The sequence below is a fragment of the Physella acuta genome, unplaced genomic scaffold (genome assembly GCF_028476545.2).
Source record: "Physella acuta isolate Inbredline_101_S28 unplaced genomic scaffold, ASM2847654v3 ptg001144l, whole genome shotgun sequence".
Taxonomy (NCBI): Eukaryota; Metazoa; Mollusca; class Gastropoda; family Physidae; genus Physella; species Physella acuta.
The window spans coordinates 117,184-138,083 of NW_026732661.1; the positions used below are offsets into that span (position 1 = coordinate 117,184).

At 32.4% G+C, this 20,900-nt stretch overlaps 3 protein-coding genes across 3 annotated transcripts; 1 reads left to right on the plus strand and 2 right to left on the minus strand.

Moving 5' to 3' along the window:
- Positions 1-273: 273 nt before the first annotated feature.
- On the minus strand, positions 274-5,168 carry LOC131956280 (uncharacterized). The gene is made up of 5 exons (XM_059320737.1): positions 3,950-5,168; positions 3,746-3,818; positions 3,205-3,280; positions 2,696-2,939; positions 274-2,081 (listed from the first exon to the last, which is right to left on the minus strand). Exons 1-5 carry the CDS (start codon positions 5,036-5,038, stop codon positions 1,890-1,892), a joined length of 1,674 nt encoding a protein of 557 aa, XP_059176720.1. The 5' UTR covers positions 5,039-5,168; the 3' UTR covers positions 274-1,889.
- An 872-nt stretch (positions 5,169-6,040) lies between these two features.
- On the plus strand, positions 6,041-14,140 carry LOC131956284 (small glutamine-rich tetratricopeptide repeat-containing protein alpha). The gene is made up of 12 exons (XM_059320742.1): positions 6,041-6,196; positions 8,228-8,362; positions 8,510-8,625; positions 8,974-9,055; positions 9,193-9,292; positions 9,677-9,781; positions 10,065-10,203; positions 11,177-11,269; positions 11,378-11,415; positions 11,843-11,911; positions 12,742-12,874; positions 13,225-14,140. The coding sequence occupies exons 2-11, from the start codon at positions 8,263-8,265 to the stop codon at positions 12,872-12,874; spliced, it is 975 nt and encodes a 324-aa protein (XP_059176725.1). The 5' UTR covers positions 6,041-6,196; positions 8,228-8,262; the 3' UTR covers positions 13,225-14,140.
- A 959-nt stretch (positions 14,141-15,099) lies between these two features.
- On the minus strand, positions 15,100-19,680 carry LOC131956283 (eukaryotic translation initiation factor 3 subunit H-like). The gene is made up of 6 exons (XM_059320741.1): positions 19,593-19,680; positions 16,986-17,142; positions 16,613-16,786; positions 16,199-16,448; positions 15,636-15,771; positions 15,100-15,482 (listed from the first exon to the last, which is right to left on the minus strand). The coding sequence occupies exons 1-6, from the start codon at positions 19,647-19,649 to the stop codon at positions 15,264-15,266; spliced, it is 993 nt and encodes a 330-aa protein (XP_059176724.1). The 5' UTR covers positions 19,650-19,680; the 3' UTR covers positions 15,100-15,263.
- Between the last annotated feature and the right edge of the window lie 1,220 nt (positions 19,681-20,900).

Below are 20,900 nucleotides of genomic sequence, written 5' to 3' on the forward strand. Positions count from 1 at the left end.
TAGTCTGCTTTGTGTTCCATTAGTTCCAATTCTGCTCACAAGTTTTACAACAAAGCAAATATACATTTTGTGCCCACTTTTACAGGCTAGCTTTCAACAGAATTCTTCAATCAAATCATTCTTGGAAGCTTTTTTTTTAAATTACTAAATGATTATGCAAGTTTAGCTTAGCATTTATTTCTGTAAATATTTTTCTCTTGCACACTATTTATACAGATTACTTATTGTTTGTTTCTTGTTAAAATAAAAATGAATGAAAAACAGAATGGTTGCTTCTAAAATTAAGACCTTTATTTACAGTCATTACATGGAAATGTTCATGTTTATATGTGCACCTGGTATTGCACTAGGAAGTAAATAGATGTTTACATAGTTAGACAAAATATGTGGTTGTCAGGTTCTGGTGTAATTTGAATTTCTTAAATAAGTAGTCAAACTACATAATTGCTACATGTGAATATAATTTCTTGAAAATAAACAGCTCCTTTTAAACACATTTTTATAGAACTATCCAGAAAGCTAATAATTGCAATATTTAGACAATGATTTGCTGTAGGGTGGTCTAGAAACCGTAAACATTGCAATATTTATGCATATTTTTGCTCAAAAAAATTTGTTTGTATTTTGGAATTGTTCAAGGGTTGGGAAATATTTCAAATATCAGATCAGATTTATATTATCTCAAGCTTAGTCTGCAATATGTATTGTATGATAAATCATTCTGACACCAAGTGCTGGTACTTCTAGAAAATCTTAGACAAATTTCTTTGGTGTATCATAGGTGGCATATGTGAGAAATTTATAAATATATATTGATCAATACATAGGACACAAGGTAAAAATCTATTTATAAATGACATTTCAAAGGATTCTATACCTTTGAGAATTTTCAATTAGTAAAATTTTAATGAAATAAAAATCTCAGTAATTGTGACCTTTTCATAAAAATCTTAAACAGCAAATGTTTTTAAACATTCCAAACATTCAGATTTTTTTAACGAACTGCAAAATCTTAACAAGAATGTGCTATGCACATCTTCAAATATTGTATAAAGAGAAAATGCCTCATCACTGGCCAAAAATACAATTTAAAAAAAAAAGAAATAAAAACAAACACCATAATAGCTTAACATAAGCTATATCTGAATTGTAACAAAAAATACATACATAGTCATTCTTTAAAAAATCAGCTCAATATATAAATAGATGTATTCATGTTTCAGGCTAGTTCAAAAGTTAAATGCCAGATGCAATGACAACCTGTTTATTGCGTTCATACAAGGTTAGATTTTGGTACAGTTCTCACTGGTATCCTTGTCTTTTTATTCATAAATATGTGGACACCTCAATACAGACTATGCTGTACAAAAACTGTATATTCACATTATTTGAAGGACTAGGTGAAAATATTAGCCCTTGCGTAGAAAAATCGGTTGCTAAAATCATACAATTCATGCTATGCTCCAACAAAAACCTGTACAAGTAAAAGAGCAATCACCAGTTTCTATAGTAAGTTGAAAGACCAAATCATGAATTACAAAATGCATATACAATTCACTTGCCAAATACATATTTTGTAACCAAGGTGCCTAAAGATTAAACTCATTGAATTAAAGATTAAAAATAATACAATTTTAATTAAATAATAACAAGTGAACTACTCTAAAAACTCAAATTTCAGAAATAAATGTCTACATCTGACTGGTGCTAAAAGAATTAAAAATTTAAAATCATACCAGTCACTCTATGCATGTATAAAATATCACCATGAAAAAATTAAGCAGTTTCACTGTTTAGTAAAAATCACTAATGAAATAAAACAAAACAAAAACTATTCCTGAGACAAAATTAAGACAGTTGATATTACTAAACTTCCTACAATAATACTATCAAGATCTCATAAAAGCTCGTTCTTCATAAGGATCCAAATAGTTTTCAGCATTGCCTTGATACAACAGATCCCTAATGTCTCGAAACAGTTTCAGTGCTACACCCAACTTTTTTATATGAAGTATTCCACCAAGTGGGGGCCCAACAATATCAGATCGCCTCAGTAGCCCAAGAGCAGTTCCATCCAAATCCTAACAACAGATGTAATAAAAAGAAGATGTAATATAAGTTGCATACATCATTATTACACACAACTGCCTTGGTAATGGAGTCAACAGAAAAGACAAAAGCTTTCTTTTCAATTTAAAAAAAAAAAAATTGTACACTTGCTATTTGTAGTTTATTAGTTTAATATATTTCAGCAAAAGACAAACATGACATTACAAGGAAATAGTTTTAGCACAGTGACCATTCAACAAACATTTTTTACTTAAAAAAAATAACATTACCTAGGTTAAGGATACATTTTAATAATTGAAATTGGTATCAAATTAAAGATAAATGTGGTTTTCAAGTATTGATCTCTTCTTAAACAATCCAACAAAGTTTGAAATCCCAGACAATGCTATACTAGTAGATGATTTTCTAATATTAAAATTTCAGCATAAACCATATCCCCAATAAAAAAACCTAACTTAACCCCCATACTTTTGGTAAAATTGATTGTGTGAGACTTGTAAAGAAATAGTCTCTTATTTAAGCATAGCTGATATAGGCTCATTTCTTTAGTTTATTGATATCAGCAATACAGTTATTTGAGAACATATTCGTTTATCCTGTAAATTGACAATTTAACCATACTTACATGTTCAAGCATGCTTTGAGCCTCATCCGTGTAACCTTTATTGGAAAAATATTCAGCCACTTGCTGTGCTGTCCAGCCACTGGCATCAGGGTAGGAAGACGAGTGGTTCGTCTTTTCTTCCTCCTCCATGCAGGTGACAGAGAGCTCAGACAATCCACCATGTTTGGAGTCGTCCTCAAAAGAATCTAAATTTGTTGATTTAGACTTTTTAGGCCTCCCTCGTTTTTTCTTGTCAAAGCTAAAGCTGGAATTTATTGTAGAAAAGGTATTGATGTCACTAATGTGTTTACAAATAACTGTATTATAACCGTATTAATAACTATTTATTTTTTAAAGAAGATGATAGTATAACCAACAAATTTAGAATGTGAATAAAACAAACAAAAGTTAGCAGGTTTAACATGCAGAAAATTATACACCATAATTTTAAATATATACTTCAACAAATTAAAAACAGGCACTCATTCTATTACCTAATTACCATTAATAAATGAATTAGCCTACAATACCTTTGATACATGCTTAACTCTGACTTTTCACTAGCAGGAGAATCTACTGGCGTTGGGTAGACTGAATCTCTGTTGTCTGAAATGACAATGAATGTGTGGAACTGTTCAACTCTTAGGCCTATATTGTAAGATAGGCTCTATCAGTATCTGAACTTGACCCTATTTGTTGGTAAACCCTCTTTTCCCATTCATGCACAAGGCACATTGGGGCAGATGAAGTAGAGTTCATCTGCTTCAGAGACCTTGGCATATGAAAGGATGGTGTAGTCAGCACTATGACCCTTTTTGTTTCCCTAACATGAGTTAGATACACATCACAGCTGGGCAGATTCAGGGACATTCTAGTTACTTGAAAACTGAATCAAACTCTATACTAGTAAATAATAAGTCTAATATATTGTTATTCTGTAATTGTGGTAGCCAATAGTCAGTAGGCCTATAGGTCATAGGTTGTATTAATAAAAGAATAGAGAGAATAAGCTCATGTAAGCTAATAGGCCTAGTTTGTAAAACAAATTGACTTTTACTGATTTTTTTTTACCTGATGTATGTTTTGCTTTTTGTTTGGTTGGCATTTCAATCTCAAAATCTGGACCATGATCTTTCATTATCCTCTAAATAAAAAAAAAAGCCTTTAAAAAAATACAATTAAAGATGGATTAATAATTTAATAAGCTTTCCAAAATGGTCATACTCATACGGCAACATTTTAGTTCAGATTTTATTCTAATCTAAACAGGCCTACCTTGCGTTTTGATGGTGGGCGTAATGGAATAGCTGAATTTAAGTTTAATTGTAGATATTCTCCGGACCAAGTTCCTTGTAATGGTTTTGTTAAGTTTGCTGAATCCAACTCTTGTGATTCTTCATTTACACATTTTGTTAAAGAAGTATTCTTTTCATACTCAGTCTCAGTACATTCAGGTTTTTCAACTGATGCATCACAAAGTTTATATTTATTAGTGCTGTTTTTATTTTCCGCATAAAATGCAACTGGACCTTGATCATTTTTAACTAATAATCCCTTCTTTACAGCATTTTCCAAAAATTCTGTTAGAAATATATCATCTGCAAACCTAATTCCTTTCATAACAAGTATTTCTTTAATGTCTAGCAAAGATGAACCTGCATTTTCTGATTGTTCAGTTTCACTTATTGCATTAAGAACACTTGAGAGAAGCAGTCCAATTTCAGCAGATGATTGAGAATGTTCATTATTATCATTAAGTCTAGATCTAATATTTGTAATATCATTATCAGGTGAATTACCTTCATTTTGACACTCAGCTGATTCACTCTGACTTTGGTCTTCATCGTCCATGGAGACTTGCTGTTGCAAATTTTCTAAGTTTTTTGGGTTTACATAATAATGCAGTACAGGTCCATGCACTCTTTTCTTTAAAAATCCATTACTTATTTCTTTTTCCAAAGCATTTTTTAGGGCAGCTCCCGATAAAAAACATTTTTCTTCACTTTGACTGGCCAAATAATCCTCGATGCATTTTGCTGAAACACCCGTGCCTTTTGTTTTTTCGGTCGCTTCGATAGCTCTTATAAACCTTAGTAACATTTTGTTAGAATTTAAAATTTGACCACCTAGGCGTCCTTTCTTCCATTTTGAAACATCTCTATAGCTCGTATTATTCTTGTAAACAGCTTTTACTACAATACCACTTTCAATTAGAGATTCAAGAAGTTTTTTTGTTTGCGCAAAACTCATGAGATATTTCCTTTTCATCCGCAGGCTAATCCTAGATAAATCGGGACGAGCTTTTCTGTGTTTCAAATGGTTAATAGCTTCCAAAATCCATTCTTTTTCGTTTTCTTGGAACATGATTTTAATATTTTAACTAATAATAGTTTTAAAACACACTATTCACTTTTAAATCAATGATAAGTTAGAATTGTAATTCTTTATTAAACCCTACTTTCTCAGTAGGTCAACACACGCTCGTCGGGATCCCATTTCTGATTTTTTAGCGCATGCGCAATTCAAAATAATGTGAGCCTTATGGGTAAGGGCGCACACAGAGCCAATGAGAATGGACCAAATAGCGCACAAGCGAGAACGTAACAAAAGGACGAAAGAAAAAGACATGGAAAAATATTATTTTCTTACATTACTGCATAAGAAATATTACTTTTTAAAAATAAAATAACTTGTAATGTGCATAGAAGATCGATTACAGTTTACGTATTTTTTTTTCATTAGATAGGGTAGTAAATTGCATCTGACTATTTCTAAACATATTTCATTATTTAACAGTACACCACACGCCCACCTTTTAATGAATAATAATACAAAAGGCTAAGCAACATTTGCAATAGTACTCACATCTTCATTAATGGTGCGGTCTTTAGCAGGGCCTGTGTTAAATATCATTTTTTTTTCAGATAGATTTTGTTTAAAAGACCACTAAGCAACGTGTACGTTGTATAAATCTATCTAGATACTTTAAAATCAGATGCAAATAATTGTTTTGGGCTGTGTGGCTGAGAGTATAGTGGAGTATTTGTGTTCGTAGTAGGCATATTGCATCGTCAGTGACCAGGGTGAGTAGCTATATTCGGTTTTGGGATTTAAAAAAATAGGATTAAGTTAGTCCTAGCCTAGGCAAATGAAATCCCATCATAATCAGTATAATTAAAATTTAAGCGATTTCATTAGTATCCTATTTTAATCGATTTTTAAGAGATCACAATTATACGTTTGTATTATAAAAGGCAATTTATTCGTGGAGAAAATCTGCTGTTAAATAATAGATTTAAATCTGTATGCAATACTAGGACTATTATGGGCTAGTCGGTTTTCCTTGAAGCTTTTTTATCGTTCCGGAAGTAGCGTGAACCATTATTTTAAGGGAGATTATTCTTTTTGACAAAATATAATGAAAATCACCAACGGCAGTGTTGGTTGGTAGTCCTCTAAATAAGCTTGTGGGCCTTAATATTTATTTTAGTCTTCATCAAAGTCATCACGTTTTCCCAGCTGGTAACTTATAACAGTTATTTAGATAATTTTCAAAGTAATTTTAGTTTGTATCGATTAGGATTAGTTTGGGCTTTAACTTTAAAAAACAAAATCAGAATTTTTAGTGCAAGAGTCAAGCAAGTCAAGAGTAAGAGTGAGTAAGAAAGAGTAGGTAGATCTAGATCTTATCTAGGTAGGAGGTAGAAATCTAGGTACTCACTCAGGTGGGGACACCCTAGTGGCATGGGTCTCCACTCACTCAACAACTATAGATCTAGATCTACAATCAATGAATCATGTAAAGGCCTAACTAGAAAGAGCTAAGGAAAAACAGTGAAGTGGCTGGTAAAACTCCATTTTAGCGTATTTTGTTCCCCGCTTCATGTTCACCTCCAGTTGAGTGTATTTTATTATAAACACAACTGAAATACACAAAAACGGTAGGAAAATATTGGGCTTATTTCTTTTTGAAGTTTTGTTTTGGTTTTGATGATTTACTTTTGTTAAAACTTCAGAAAATTCGAAATTTGGAATATTGAATGTGCTATGTTTGTGTGTTAGTTAAGTTAAGAGTTAAGATATTCATAGCAATGGGTGAAGTACAAAACTCATAATTGCAAGGTGGTTAAGTTTATATTGTTTTAAGTATCTCCCACGCATGATACTAAAATATTTTACTCACAATAACCCCAAAACTGAGCCCAACACCATTTCAAATAGTTATTGCCCTAGATATGAAGTATGCTGATAATTAAAGTCAATATGAACTCACAGTGAACCCTTGACCGCGTAGGGATTTTTCTCACGCTGATGATCACACGCTATTTAATTGGAACCGTCCTTTTTTTATTTTTTATTTTACCTTTTCTAATTAAAACTCGCATTTATAAAAAAAAATAAATAAGTAGATCTAGCTCTAATCCTAGCGTTTTCCTAACGTTTTTATGTGTTTCGGTTGTGTTTATAATAAAATAAGTCAACTGGAGGTGAACGTAAAACGGCAAATAAAATATGCTAAAATGGAGTTTTACCGAAGTGGCCATTAGTATTATTACTCATACTGTTGGGTTAGGACTAAGAATTTCACACTACAGCTTTAGTTTGGTTGACTCTACCAGTCTCTACACTACACAGTGTTACACAGTCACTCTACAGCCTATGCTAAGGAAACAGTATGCCTAGACACTTAACTTCATTAACTTGACTTAACCCTTTACAGTTAGAGTACATAATCTGTATTAAACTTTATCACCGACTTTACCTTTTTAATGTATTCTGCTTTTTGTGACTTTACTTTCTGATTCGCTATTCCTACAATATAGGCCTACTAAAATTAATTAGGCCCTTAAACTAAAATACTTACCACAGTTCAGTTCCTTTGTTAGTCGTCTCCAATTATGGGTTTTTAAAAGGGTGAGGGATAATTGGGTTGTTATTAAATTACTAATTGTTTGTTAGAGCTGGATGTTTGGGGATGTAGTTCCATACCACCCCTGGCAGTGAGAAGTCATTTATGTTACTACTACCCTTAAATTATAAGCACATATATTTGGCACCTCAAAGCACAGATTTAAAAATGGAATGCTAGGTTTAGTTAAATGTATTTTATGATTTTGAGACCTTTCCATCACAGAAAAAAAGTTCATGGTGAAAACTGTTAGGCCCTAATGGCATTTAATTCCATTGGTAGCTATATGCCTAGAGAGCGGTGGTGTCTCGTATGGTTCCCATGAAGAGAATTATATTTATAGATTATATCACTAACCTAAGCAGCATGATCAGTATAATTGAAAACTCACTATTATTCTGTATTGTCAGCTGAAATTATTGTTACTATTATTACTGTGATTGGTGTGTTGAAATGTAGAGTTGTTTCTAATTTACATTATTTTTTAATGTTCAAATCTGTTTTTTGTCTCCATTAAACTTTTTATTTATATATTGATCCTATTTTTAAAAATAAATGCATCTGATTCTTATGTTACTTGGTATTGTCATCCTTTGGTTATTTGAAGCAATCACTAATTCTGTTAACTTGTTTTTTTTTCTCAGTTTACTTGAAAATTGTCTGAGGCAAAAAAAGTAAAATGGCTGATGTCAAGAAGCTTGTGTTCTCAATATTAAAATTTTTAGATGACCAAAAGAAGTCAGGTGAAGTTGATGATGAGGCAGCAGAAAGTTTAGAAGGTAAAAAAACACATCCTTTGTAATAATGTATGGTGCAGCATCAAACTTTATTTTTATCAGTTTTTCAAGATAAGTTTTTTTTAAAAGGTTTATGCATTTTGAAATTTTTGGATAGGTTTAGTTCATCTTTATTCTTTTTTGTTTTAGTTGCCATGCAATGTCTAGAACAAGTTTACAAAATCAACATAACTGAAGAGGAGTTTGTGAGAAAATATAGCATCCCATACAACTTGTTGGATATTTTTAATGCACAGCTAACTGAGGTTGGGTTTATTTATATTAAGTAAATATACATATAATATGTTTCATACCATTGTCTTAAACATCTTAGTAAATAGCTAAAAATATTTTATTTATTAAAATAATTAGAAATAAAAATTAATAAACAAATTATTTGCTGGCATTCAACTTTCCAATACTTTTTGAAAAGTTCTTTCTCCTTCTTTTCTTACTTTCCTGTGCACATTAGTTTATTTGTAGCATAATGAGAAGGAACAATTTATGCTATTTAATTAGAGGTGTTGGTAAACTATTTGTATTAATCTCCTTCAGTTAAAAGTTTAATAAAAACACTTTAAAATAATAACACTGTAAACCATATCTGGTAACAGACAGAATCAGACCTCGCTTCTTTGTCCCTTCATGAGGCAACACCAGTGCAAAAGGAAGAAGCTGAAAAACTGAAAAATAAAGGTTAGAAATGCTCCTAGGTTAATATTCTCTTAAGAAAAGAAATGTATTCAAGCTTAAATATTTTTATTTCTTTACATAATCTGCTAACAGCAAACCAATGAGTTGAATCTTTTATAATTCAAATCTATTTTATATAGGAAATGACTTCATGAAATGTGAAAAGTTTTCTGATGCTTTGGACAGTTATTCTCAAGCCATTAGATTAGATGCTAGAAACGCTGTTTATTTCTGTAACAGGTAAGTCAGGTTCCTTTTTAAAATGCTTTTTTGGACACAAGCCAAATTCTTTTTGTTAGCAAATACAAATCTTTTTCTTTACATCATCATCATCATGGGGCAGATTATGTAGATTTCATCTGTTTAAATGACCTCTACATATGAGTGATAGTGTAGTCAGCACAATTTGTTCACCACCTTTGTTCACCTAATATGATTCAGATACCTATGGGGGCTGGGTGGGCTCCTGGATGTCCTACAGACTCTAATCTGGTATCCGACCTTGAGATATAAGCTCTCTCATTCTATCGTGCCTGCCCCCTGACTTTGGAATAATATTTTTTAACTTAACTAGTATTTTTCATTTGTATCATTTTTTTTTGTAATTATATTCCTATGTATTAGGGCTGCTGCATATAGCAAGCTCAACAAACATCAACAAGCTATAGAAGACTGTAATAGAGCTCTTGCTATAGATCCAAGCTACAGTAAAGCTTATGGCCGCATGGGGTGCGTGAATACTTCATTTATTTTAATTTAGGATAAAAATAAAATACATTTACTTCTTTATCCTTCTGGTGTCATTTGTGATTTTTTTGCCATTATTCCTCAGCTCTGTCTGTAATGAAATTGTATTCCAAGATTCTGTCATTTATGATGATCTTACTTATTTATTAGTTATATTTATGAATCCACATGCTTCTAATTCACTTTAGAACAAATTTATCACATTATCTAAAATGATAATGTAGACAAAATATAAAATATAATTTTATGTTGAATGTATCTACAGAATAGCCTTTACAGCTTTAGAAGATCACGAAAGTGCTTATGAATGTTATCGCAAGGCACTAGAGTTGGACCCAGACAATCAAAGCTACCAAAATAATTTAGAAATAGCTGAACAGAAATTAAAAGAAGCTGCAACACAGGTTTGTTTACTTGGTCTATTAACCATTAATGTCCCGTAACGCCCGCTGCCGCCCGACACCGCTAATGTCCCGTAACGCCCGCTGCCGCCCGCTTACAATACGCATAGAAAAATTAAATTTGTTTCATTAAAATTTGGCCTACAAATCCTAATTTTTAACTAAACAGGAAGTCGGATGGTTTCAGCATCCTTTTCCGGTCTTGTAATTTCAATGGCGCTTTTGAAAGATAAAAAATAATAGTTTCTTTCTATCTCGAAATTTTCGACTCATCTGTCGTATTTTTAGTAGATTTAATATTAAAAATAAAAAAAATTAATGCCTCTAAACGTATCTAGGCATGTATTTTATGAATTATATATGTTAAACATAACCAAATTGATATTTAACTGTTAAATTCGATGCATAGTTGTTAAGACAAAAATAAATAAAGTTGACTACCGAAAATGACCTGTTTTGAATTTTCTCAGACATTTTTTATTTTTATACTGTACTTTTACCGAATATAATATATTCTATTTAATACTGTTGGAAAGCCAGGTTTATTCCCAACATTAAGCAGTACTTTTTATCTTAATTTTCAATTTCATTTAGACAAAAACAAATATTTTGTGAAACTATTCACTTGATCATACAGAGTTATGCTCCTTACATTGGGCCGTCATGGGTGGAGTTTTGGTAGAATGAATGGGACATTAATGGTTAAAATATCTTTTAGGGCTAAACTAGCTAAAGAACTTTAATTTATCTTTCTCAGTTACAAGTAGAAAAATCTGCCCAAGAACACTGCTTATATCTTGACTAAAATACAGCCATAATTAATTATATTATTTACTGTTGTAATATATTACATTCCAAGCTGAGCTTAAGAATTATGTTACATCCTGATTTTTGTTTTATGTCTCATTGTATGCCGTGTTAAATAATTGTTAAGTAATAGTATATAACAATCTTTGTTTAATTGTTTTCATTCTAGGCTGGGTTTAATACGGGGCCTGCTGCTGGGTTACCTGGAATGGGCAATCTAGATTTCAGTTCACTGTTTAGTGATCCTAACATTGTAAATATGGTAATTATAGTTCACACATTTTTTTAAAGTAATAAGCATTTTATATTTTTTTGTTTTTAAATGTTGTATTTCATTATTTCATTAACCTCCTATAAAATTTTATTGCAGGCAACCACTATGATGTCTAATCCTCAAATTCAACAGATGTAAGTGATGCTATCTTCTAAAACACTTATGGGTTTCATTATTTAGTATTTCTAACTTGTACACATTGTATCTAAAGCACAATATTTTATCAAACTTTTTATTGTAAAAATTGAGATATGTTGTTGATGAGTGAAGTAATTGGGTCATTTACTGAGGTTTTTACAAACCTGATAAATATAAGTAAATGTAGCACGTTTTCATTTAAAACTTTACATAACTTGTTTTTGTTGAAAAGTAACATGTATTTCCTTAGAAATCTCAATATTTATTAGAATTTTATGCCTTGACTATTTTACATTTGATAACAATTTTCAAATTAAATTTTGGTTTCATTTGGAATGCCACTGATTATTCTTTCCACATTCTACTCCAAGAGAAAAAATAACATTTGATAACACTGTCAGTTTTAATCTTTTTCCAACATAGGATGGCCAACCTAGTGAGTGGTGTCAACCCTTCTGGTGGTGGTGCTGGCTTATCAAATCTATTGCAGGCGTAAGTTTGTAACTCAAAGCTGTATTTTCACTTTTTGTTAACCCACAAAGCTGCAAATCCTGTTCCATGTGTTGGCCAAAAACTAATTGGCCTATGAAAAACTCTGTAGAAAATTTACCTTCAATCCAATTTTCCCCCAGAAATAACCCTGTTGTTAACTTTAATGGACAGTAGTGTTTTACATTGCAAATTTAAAATATGGACCGTTAAAATACTGGATTCTAATTAATACTGATAAAAAAAATATTTTTGTAGGAATATTTCTGAATGAATGGCATACAATCAATGTTGACAAGACTAACACACTTTATTAATATTACATGGAGATGTATCCGGTTAATCAAAATAAAATGCAACTGAAAACATGACTTGACTCCAAGTCAGTATCATCCACTAAAAGTTTTTTCTATCCCCTAATCATATACCTATTATTATCTCCATTCATTTCCATTGAAGAAAAGATCTAGTCTAGGGTTCTAGCTGTAAATTTTGTAAGCCAAATATTACATCTAAGGTCACCCAAAATGCTTGCAAACTCCTCCCACACTACAGAACTGTTGTATACCACAGTTGGTGGGTTAAATGGATTTTTTCCAGTCAGGTTTAAGTAAGTTACTTATTGACAATACTACTAGTTTTGGTTTAGAGTAGAGCTACAGTTGGTTTCTATGGTTACAATTTGGCGTTGAACATCTGTAGTATCAATACTTAAACTGTGTGGTGTTGATGTGTTTTATATTTATTGTAAAAAAAAATTCTAGATTATTAAAAGACTAATTACACACATCCCCTTTATAATAACACACTGCACTTCTTCATAACAACGCTAGGTCCCAGCAAATGGCAAGTCAGATGCAACAAGCAAATCCTGAACTGGTTCAGCATCTACGGGAACAGATGAGGGGACAGAACATAGGTGACAACAACGGTACCGATAAACAGCCTGGAAGTGGTGACACATAGGTGAGCACTCTAACAATAGTAGCCTTATGGCAAACATAGTTAAAATTTCCACATCCATATACTCTTTTCACTTGGTAGCTGGTTTCTTTAAGTAGCTTATACAAGTCTTTTTTTTTTCAAGAAAGTAAAACAGTAAAGCAGGCTCTTAGATCTGATAGTGCATACAGCAGACATTTTTTTTTTCACATCAGCTGAAAGAATTTTTTTTATTGGTAGTTGGTAGATAATAGAAGTCCAGATAACATTTGTCCCCAGACAATATAATAGGCAAGCTACCTTCATTTGTTTTTACAAATGTAAAAATAAAAATCTATTTGTATTGTACATTTTTTTCCACTGTCGATTTTCAGTTTCTAAGCAGCATTGAATGAAACAGATGCTGAATTGTTTACATGCCTTCTGTTGTTAATGAATTTCAAGCCCACTGACAAGTATTGAGAAAAAGTATATATATATAGATTTATATTGTTTAATGTAGAAATGTGATGGATTGTGTAGTTTTATACTAAATTATCCATGACACTTGGAGCTAGAGAGATTGAAATATTTTAATACAAATGTTTGAACTTAAATAATAAACAGTAAGTCGTAAGCAGTCTAAAAAACTTTTTTTTTTAATTTCCTTAAATTTTTGGTATTGGGTTTAAAATAAAAAACTTTTTCTGATTTATTTCTATTGCTTTGAGTATGCTGATTCTGGCTAGTTGGAGGCTCTGAGAATTGGATTAACAAATTATAGAGATGAGTGTTTGACATTCCAACTTTATTACACTCTTAGATTATAATTATATAATGTGTCATCTCTATATGATATATGGCATAAGCTTTTGTTGTCATCTAGAATTGTATTTTTAGTGGAGAGACTGTTGACATTTAAGAGTCATAATGAATGTAATGCAAATAAAAATATTTTTTTGCAATCATGCTGTAAAATACTAACATGTCACCACATCAGTTTAACATGTTGGAGCTGTTCTAGTGAATGTTTAGTGCATGTGGTCAACTTCCCTGTGATGTACTCAAGTCCTTCCAATTATAATTTTTTTAACTTCAGGACCATAGGCCACCTTTCCTGCTTTTAATGTTGTTTTTTTTTAAAAAGTTTGTTCACATTAGAACATTAAATAATGTTTCAATGTTTGCCATACTATTTTTGAAGCTCAGTGTAAAATGGAATTCTCTTAACAGACACATGAAATTACAAGTTATTAAGTCATCAGTTAACAAAATGAACATTTCTAACGTAATAAAGAACCTACAAACTTTTGGCTGGCTTTGTATTTTATTTTTTAAAAATTATTTTGCTATGTTGGTTGTGTACATTTGAAATAGAAAGCGCAATCAAGAATTATAGTAGGTTCAAGGTCTGAAATAATTATGATAATGTCCTTAACAATACATGATACAGGTTTGTTAGCGGTTTACTAAGGGCAAAAATTTAAATGTTTAGTAGGAGTTTTCTAAATAAAAAAATATTGTCAGATAGACAAATCTGAAACAGCAGGCCTACAGCATAGCATCTAGCAAGCAATTCTGAATGTTAAATATTGCAACTGATCCTATAACCAAAACTTCATGTGTGTAGACTATGAAGCTCATGTATATAAATTGTCAGTTATTGAACCCTGTTTATAAAGGCTAACATTGTATAACGCAAAAGTATTTTTATATTTGTGTGTGACATGTACATATTAAATCATTTGTTAGGACTATAGCTATGACAATCCTTAGTCAAACCCAAATCCAGAAATTAAAACCTTAATATTTTTTTAAGTATTTAAGGCTGAAGTCCATAATAATAGCATATTTTGAACTCATAGTGAGATATATGTAATATTTAATGTTCATTAGACTTGAAACAAGGATTTAATGCATCTTCATGCAACAGCTCAATACTTTAATATTTATGAGCAACAAGTTTCAGAATGATTCATACATTTTAGTGAATGGAAAATTAAAGGGATGGCCATTTCAGACACTAATTAATTGCACAATGCTGTCACTGATTTATTAATTTGGCTCTCCAGCTAAGTAATACTATTTGTGCTTCCTGAGCTTAGAATTTGAATAAAAATTGCATTTGTAATATCCAAGAACTTTGACCCACAAATGTAATGAAGATGCTGAAAAATGAAAGCTGCCCTACTTATGAGATTCAGCTGTATAGAGTTGACATTCTTTTGAAACAAAATATTTCGTGTATGAAACAAAACTCAAACAAAATGCATCTTATAATAAATATTTTACTTTTTGGTGATCTCATCATAGCTTTAGAACAAAGTAATTGATCTGAAGATTGTTCTTTATTCCCAAAACAATTTTTACAGGTTTGATTTGAATTAAAAACTGAGAAGACCCAGGAGGAGAAGATGGCTCTACTTTTGCTGCACTAACTACTTTCTGCTGACTGTACAGTTTCTGCCATAAACATTTTCCCTAAACTCTGTGAAGCAAATTCACACACTTGTTTACAGTAACTGTCCATCTGACCAGCAACCAGTGTGCAGTCCAAACGCTGAGGTGTAGGAAGAGGTTTGAACAATTTGTTTATATCCTCTTCTGGAAGAGCTGGCTCACCTCTCTGTTTTCTTTGAAGATTTTCTTGTTCCTGCAGAATAATATTAATAATATATTATTTAAAAAAGGTTTTTATATAGGTATTACAACATCTTTTCTAATTGCATTTTAAATTAAGTCAAAATAATGACACCGAAATACATAAACAAATTTTACTTTTTAAACCAGTAAGTTATATACTTACTCTCTTCATTATATATTGCTGTTTAGCTTGTTGTTGCCTAAAATTGTTGCGTTGGAAATTCAAGTATTTGTTGGTGTCCATAGCAACATCATCCACACATTCCATAAGCTGTCGTAGATTCTTTTCAAGCATGGAACTACAAAAGAGGAAAAAAATATTTACTAACCCCGACTAAGAGTATCAGAAACAAGAAAACAAATTTACTTTAACTTGAATGATGCATTCACGTACCATTATATCACAATTCATATTCTCATTTCTCAAAACCATGAACCTTTGTTCAATAATTCACATAAAAATTTGAATGTCAGGCCACATTGGTATCAGGACCATATTTTGTTTAATCGCTCGTTTACTTTGCAGAGGTATCCATTTTATTAACATAGATTTAATGATTCAATTACCCAATGTGCTCCTATTAATTATCAACACTACTAAAAGCCTTTTGAAATTCAGTTTCAATTCTATTCAGTTTAAAAAAAAAAGTTAATAATGAATAAAACTTTCTAAAAACTATCAAAACAAATTTGTTATAAAATGCAAATGTCAAAAACAACTATTACCTAGTTCCAAGATCAAGGGCTGAAAACTTCTGTTCCTTTCTTGTTTTATCTGACAGCTCACATAGAAGAGCATTGACTAGATGGGAATTTCTCAAGACAATGGGTATCTCTTCAAACATGCTTTCAAAGTTTATGTTGTGTTTCGACATATTTTCAGGTGTAAAGTCATTTTCTTTATAAAATTTCATCATAGCAGGAGTAAGACGATAAGCTTTCAGGGTCAAAAACCCTTGACTCGTCCTGAGAGGGTCTGAAAATAGAATACAAGGAGTATTAAAAGATTTTATAGCTGTCAGGAATGTGATAAAGATAGAATTTTTATATGTAAAAAATCTGAAATTGAGATTTTTAGGAAACAAACAGAGAAAACAAAAAACAACAACTCAGATGTAAAATATTAAGGTTCATGCTTACCATAAATCAAGACTACAGATTCTTCAATTGAGTGTTGATAATTAAACTGAGAATCAAGCAGAGCACGATTGATGAATGAACCAAAATAAGTGCTTTGGTACCATCCTACATGCAGATGATCCACATTAACATGGCGCAAATTCCTCATCATCTCCATCTGATACTGCACAGAAACTTGAATAAAATAAAAAAGAAATTAAAATTTGGCTGGAAAAAGTTAATGACTATACCAAGGGAAAATATTGTTACTATTTCCACTAAGGATAGCATTCACGTGCCAGCATAACAAAAAAAAATCCCTATTGACTTTTTATCAGCCCAATTTGCTTTGCACCTATAGCTAACTTAATATGTAAACAAATCAACTGCTTACCTGAATCAAAGTCTTCATCTTCATTATGTTTAGGAAATGGAAAGCAGTTAGTAATCTCTAGCCTGTTATCCACAACAAGTCCAAGCAAAACTCCCTGCACCAAGTCTGTACCGCCAGCACCCTCCTCATGGCTGTGTTTGATCATTTTCAACACAACCTAAGTGACATAAGACATTTTATTAAAAATATCCAACTATAAAAAAAAAGATGCTCACTTTGATATCAATTGCAGATTCATCAATTTTGGCAACAAAAATTATTTAGGTTTGTTTAATAGTCTCTAAACTATGGGTTCCAAAAATTTTGTAAATTATTTACTTTAAATGTATAAGTATTAGTACTACTAATGATCATGTTATTATAAGAGCACTATAGGACCCTGTGTTTTATTATAATTTTATAGGCCTACTAGTGAAATCTAAAAAAAAATGGTTAATTACAAGATTTTTTGACCTGTAAACTATTTTAAGAGAAGTGAACAGATCATGAAAAATACAGATTATATTCACATTACATTTACAAGTTAACTGAAGACCAAATTTAAGTACTGCATATTCTATAAACAGAGTATATAGGCCTACCAGACCTACTATATTTTGGCTTCAGTCATTTCTTTTTAGAATTTAGCTATGCATTAAGAAAAATTGCCTAAAAGTAAAGGCCTATTTATTGCAGAAAGTACTCCACTAAAATATAGGCTAATCAAATCTGAATAGTATGCACAATTAAAAAGAGCACTTCTTTTCCAATGAAGCAGAGTGTTGATCTGTAATTACCAATAAGTGGGTACTAAGTTATTTAACACGAGCCGGCCCGCGGCATAACGTACGCCACTATTTAGTTGTTGTTTTTTCTACTTTTCAGTAATTCATAATTTGTGAATTCGACAGTATCAACGCTGATACTGAAAATATTTCTTTAAAACACTATAAGTAGCTCGTTAAGGACCATAACCCTCCCCGCTTCCAACGTTTAAAATCGTTTCAAACTAAATTATCTGCCCCTAATAGCCGTCACTAAACCCGACTCCACGAAGGTAAACATAGCGTGAACCACAGCTCACTAAGACCATGTAGGGGTGGGGATGGTAGGGAGCGCGTTTACAGCTTGTTTTCTAGCGTCTCCCAGAAGAGAATTATATATATAGATTTTAACCCCTTTACCGTGGAAAAAAAAAAATTTTAGTTTTTGGAAACCGTGTAATTGTTTTTTTTTCATTATTTGATTTGTTCAATGTTATGTTGTCCTGACAAAATAAAACACATGATGACCTATTTTTATCATCCACTGTTGAATTGGCTATTAGATTAGCCTCCCTCTACATTGTTATTGATTTCCAATGCTATTTTCGTATCAAGACGAGTTAACTCGGGACGCACGGCACACAGATGACTTTTTTATCTGAAGACGAGTGAACTCGTGATGTACGGTTAAGCCCAAGATTTTATATGACGAGTTAACTCGTGACACACAGTAAAGGGGTTAACCTATAGGACCTAGGCCTAATAATTTGATTAAATCATTGTTTAGGCCTAAAATAAGCACTGGAAATCATAATTTTAAAAAACACATTTTAAAAAAATATGGTCAACGTGTCAAGTGTAAACATATCTAGTTTTCACCATTTACTGAATTAGTTTATTTAATAAAGTAAAGATTCCTTTATAGATCTAGCAATCCATTTGGCAGATAAAGTCAAGTTCATGTTTCTTGCCTAGGCATATGTAGAGATAGTGTGCCCAGCTGCCTTTAACAATGTAAGTCAGGTATCCATCAGTGCTGGATGGACTCTGGGACGTCCTACAATCACACCCAAATGCTCTACATTCTACCACGTCAACCCTTAGATTATTGGGTTTATTTGTTATACCGATGTATATATATAATTCTCTTCATGGAGACCATAGAAAAAAAAAACGCAGCTTAGCTCCCACCCTCATCCCCACCGTCAGGTGAGCTGGGGTTCACCTCGAATGTTTACAATAGTAGAGCCAGGTCGGATTAGAGAGGGCTATTACTATTAGGGACAGATAATTTAGTATTTAAGCTATTTGAAACAATGGGGAGGTAACAATTTCTGCTAGATATTTTCATTAATCTGTAAACTGTCGTCACTGTCGTCACGAACAGCTGCTTTAACGTACCATGGGGGGGGGGGGGGGGGGGGGATAGTGTTGAAGCAATAAATTGTGAATTACTTAAAAGTAGAAAATAAAACAAATAGCAGCGTATGCTACGCTGCGGTTCGGCTCGTATCCTGTTTTCGCTCAGCGAGCAGAAACAAAAACTTGACCCAGAACATAAAAAGGGGCGTGGTTTTGTGCCCTGTGACTCAGAAGATGCATATACCCATAACTTGTTTAGTGTACACTTAAATAGGCCAAGTCTAGTATACATGTCGTAAGTGTAAACGCGGTGAAATAGTAACAAGTTAACAACAAAAACTGAAAAACGCACTGACCACCGAGCTAAGGTACCGACGGAACCATACTGTTGCCATTATAATAATGAATACATCGTTAATATATGTACTTTAATTTCCAACACTTAAGTTGTTATAATAATTCACACAAACAAACGTTTAAAAATGTTTATGCTAATACAGACCAGTCCATCTATCTGAACAATTTGAACTTGCGAATCTATTCCACGTTTTGACGCCATGTTTATTTCTCTGTAAAGCGGAAGCGGCAACCCATTTCCCATCAATTTGCTATTTATAACAGTTACTTTAAAATAATACTTCGCGATTTTCATATTTACAATATAAGAACATAAAGGTGCATTAGGTTATAATATTTATTATTAGGTTATATTCATTCAATTCTTTAAATGTTTTATTTTTGTTTATTAAAATGTTAGATGAATAAATTGCAAATCGAAATCTTGAGGGGGTGCAAATCGAAAAGTTTGTCCCCGGGCGCCGGGAACGGTCGCTACGCCTCTGCCTGTATAGCTGTATATTTTGATGATAAGTTGTGGGTCTACAAGTATTCTATATCGTTATTTTAACGGGCTGGCGGTAGGGCCAGGGAAATCAATTGTTTAGTATTTGGCAATATTTTATCCCTTGAGCAGCATCTTGCAATAAATAAATATAAAACATACACACTGTTGATATATTCTAAATATATTCCATCAAAGGTAAGTATCTAAACAAAACAAAAACGTAGGTAATATTTTTAAAAGGTCCATATATTCGTGAGGGGTGGGGGTCTGATAATTTGTGAAAGCCTCTTGTTTACAGTGTTCCTTTCAGACTTTTAGACTCTTTTCTCCGGTGGGGGGGGGGGGGGTAATTTGAATGATGGCTAATAGCTACAGTAAAGCTGGCGTTTGTGACCATCTTACTTTTGGTGATAGTGGGGGGGGGGGGGTAAGTGGGGACCGGGTGTGAACAAACGGCTTAAAGGCGTGAAGTGTGATAGATAAGATTCTAGAAAAATTCTAGAATTTATTTTTTAAATCAATTTTGTGGCGGCGTGACGTCTTTTTTTTTTGGGGGGGGGGGGGGGGGGAGGTATGACCGTGTAAAGGGAGGGGGGAGTTAAAAATGGTTGACCCCCTATGCCAGGGGTCGGCAACCTTTTGAAGCGGAAGAGCCAAAAGTTACAATTTTTAAAATTTCCCTGGTTTTAAAGAGCCACTAACATTTTTTTTATTTCAAATATTTTATTTTTTTATTAAGATTATTAGTATTTGTTCAAGGAGCCGGAGAGCCGCATCTTGATATCAAAAGAGCCGCATGCGGCTCGCGAGCCGCAGGTTGCCGACCCCTGCCCTATGCTAATCGCGGCTATGACATCAATGACATTATATCACACGACAGGGCGAGTTGTACATAAGGCGGCTGGCGCATGATCTTTTTAATGGGGCAATATGCTGCTGGTGCAACAGGATTTTTTTTATAAACAG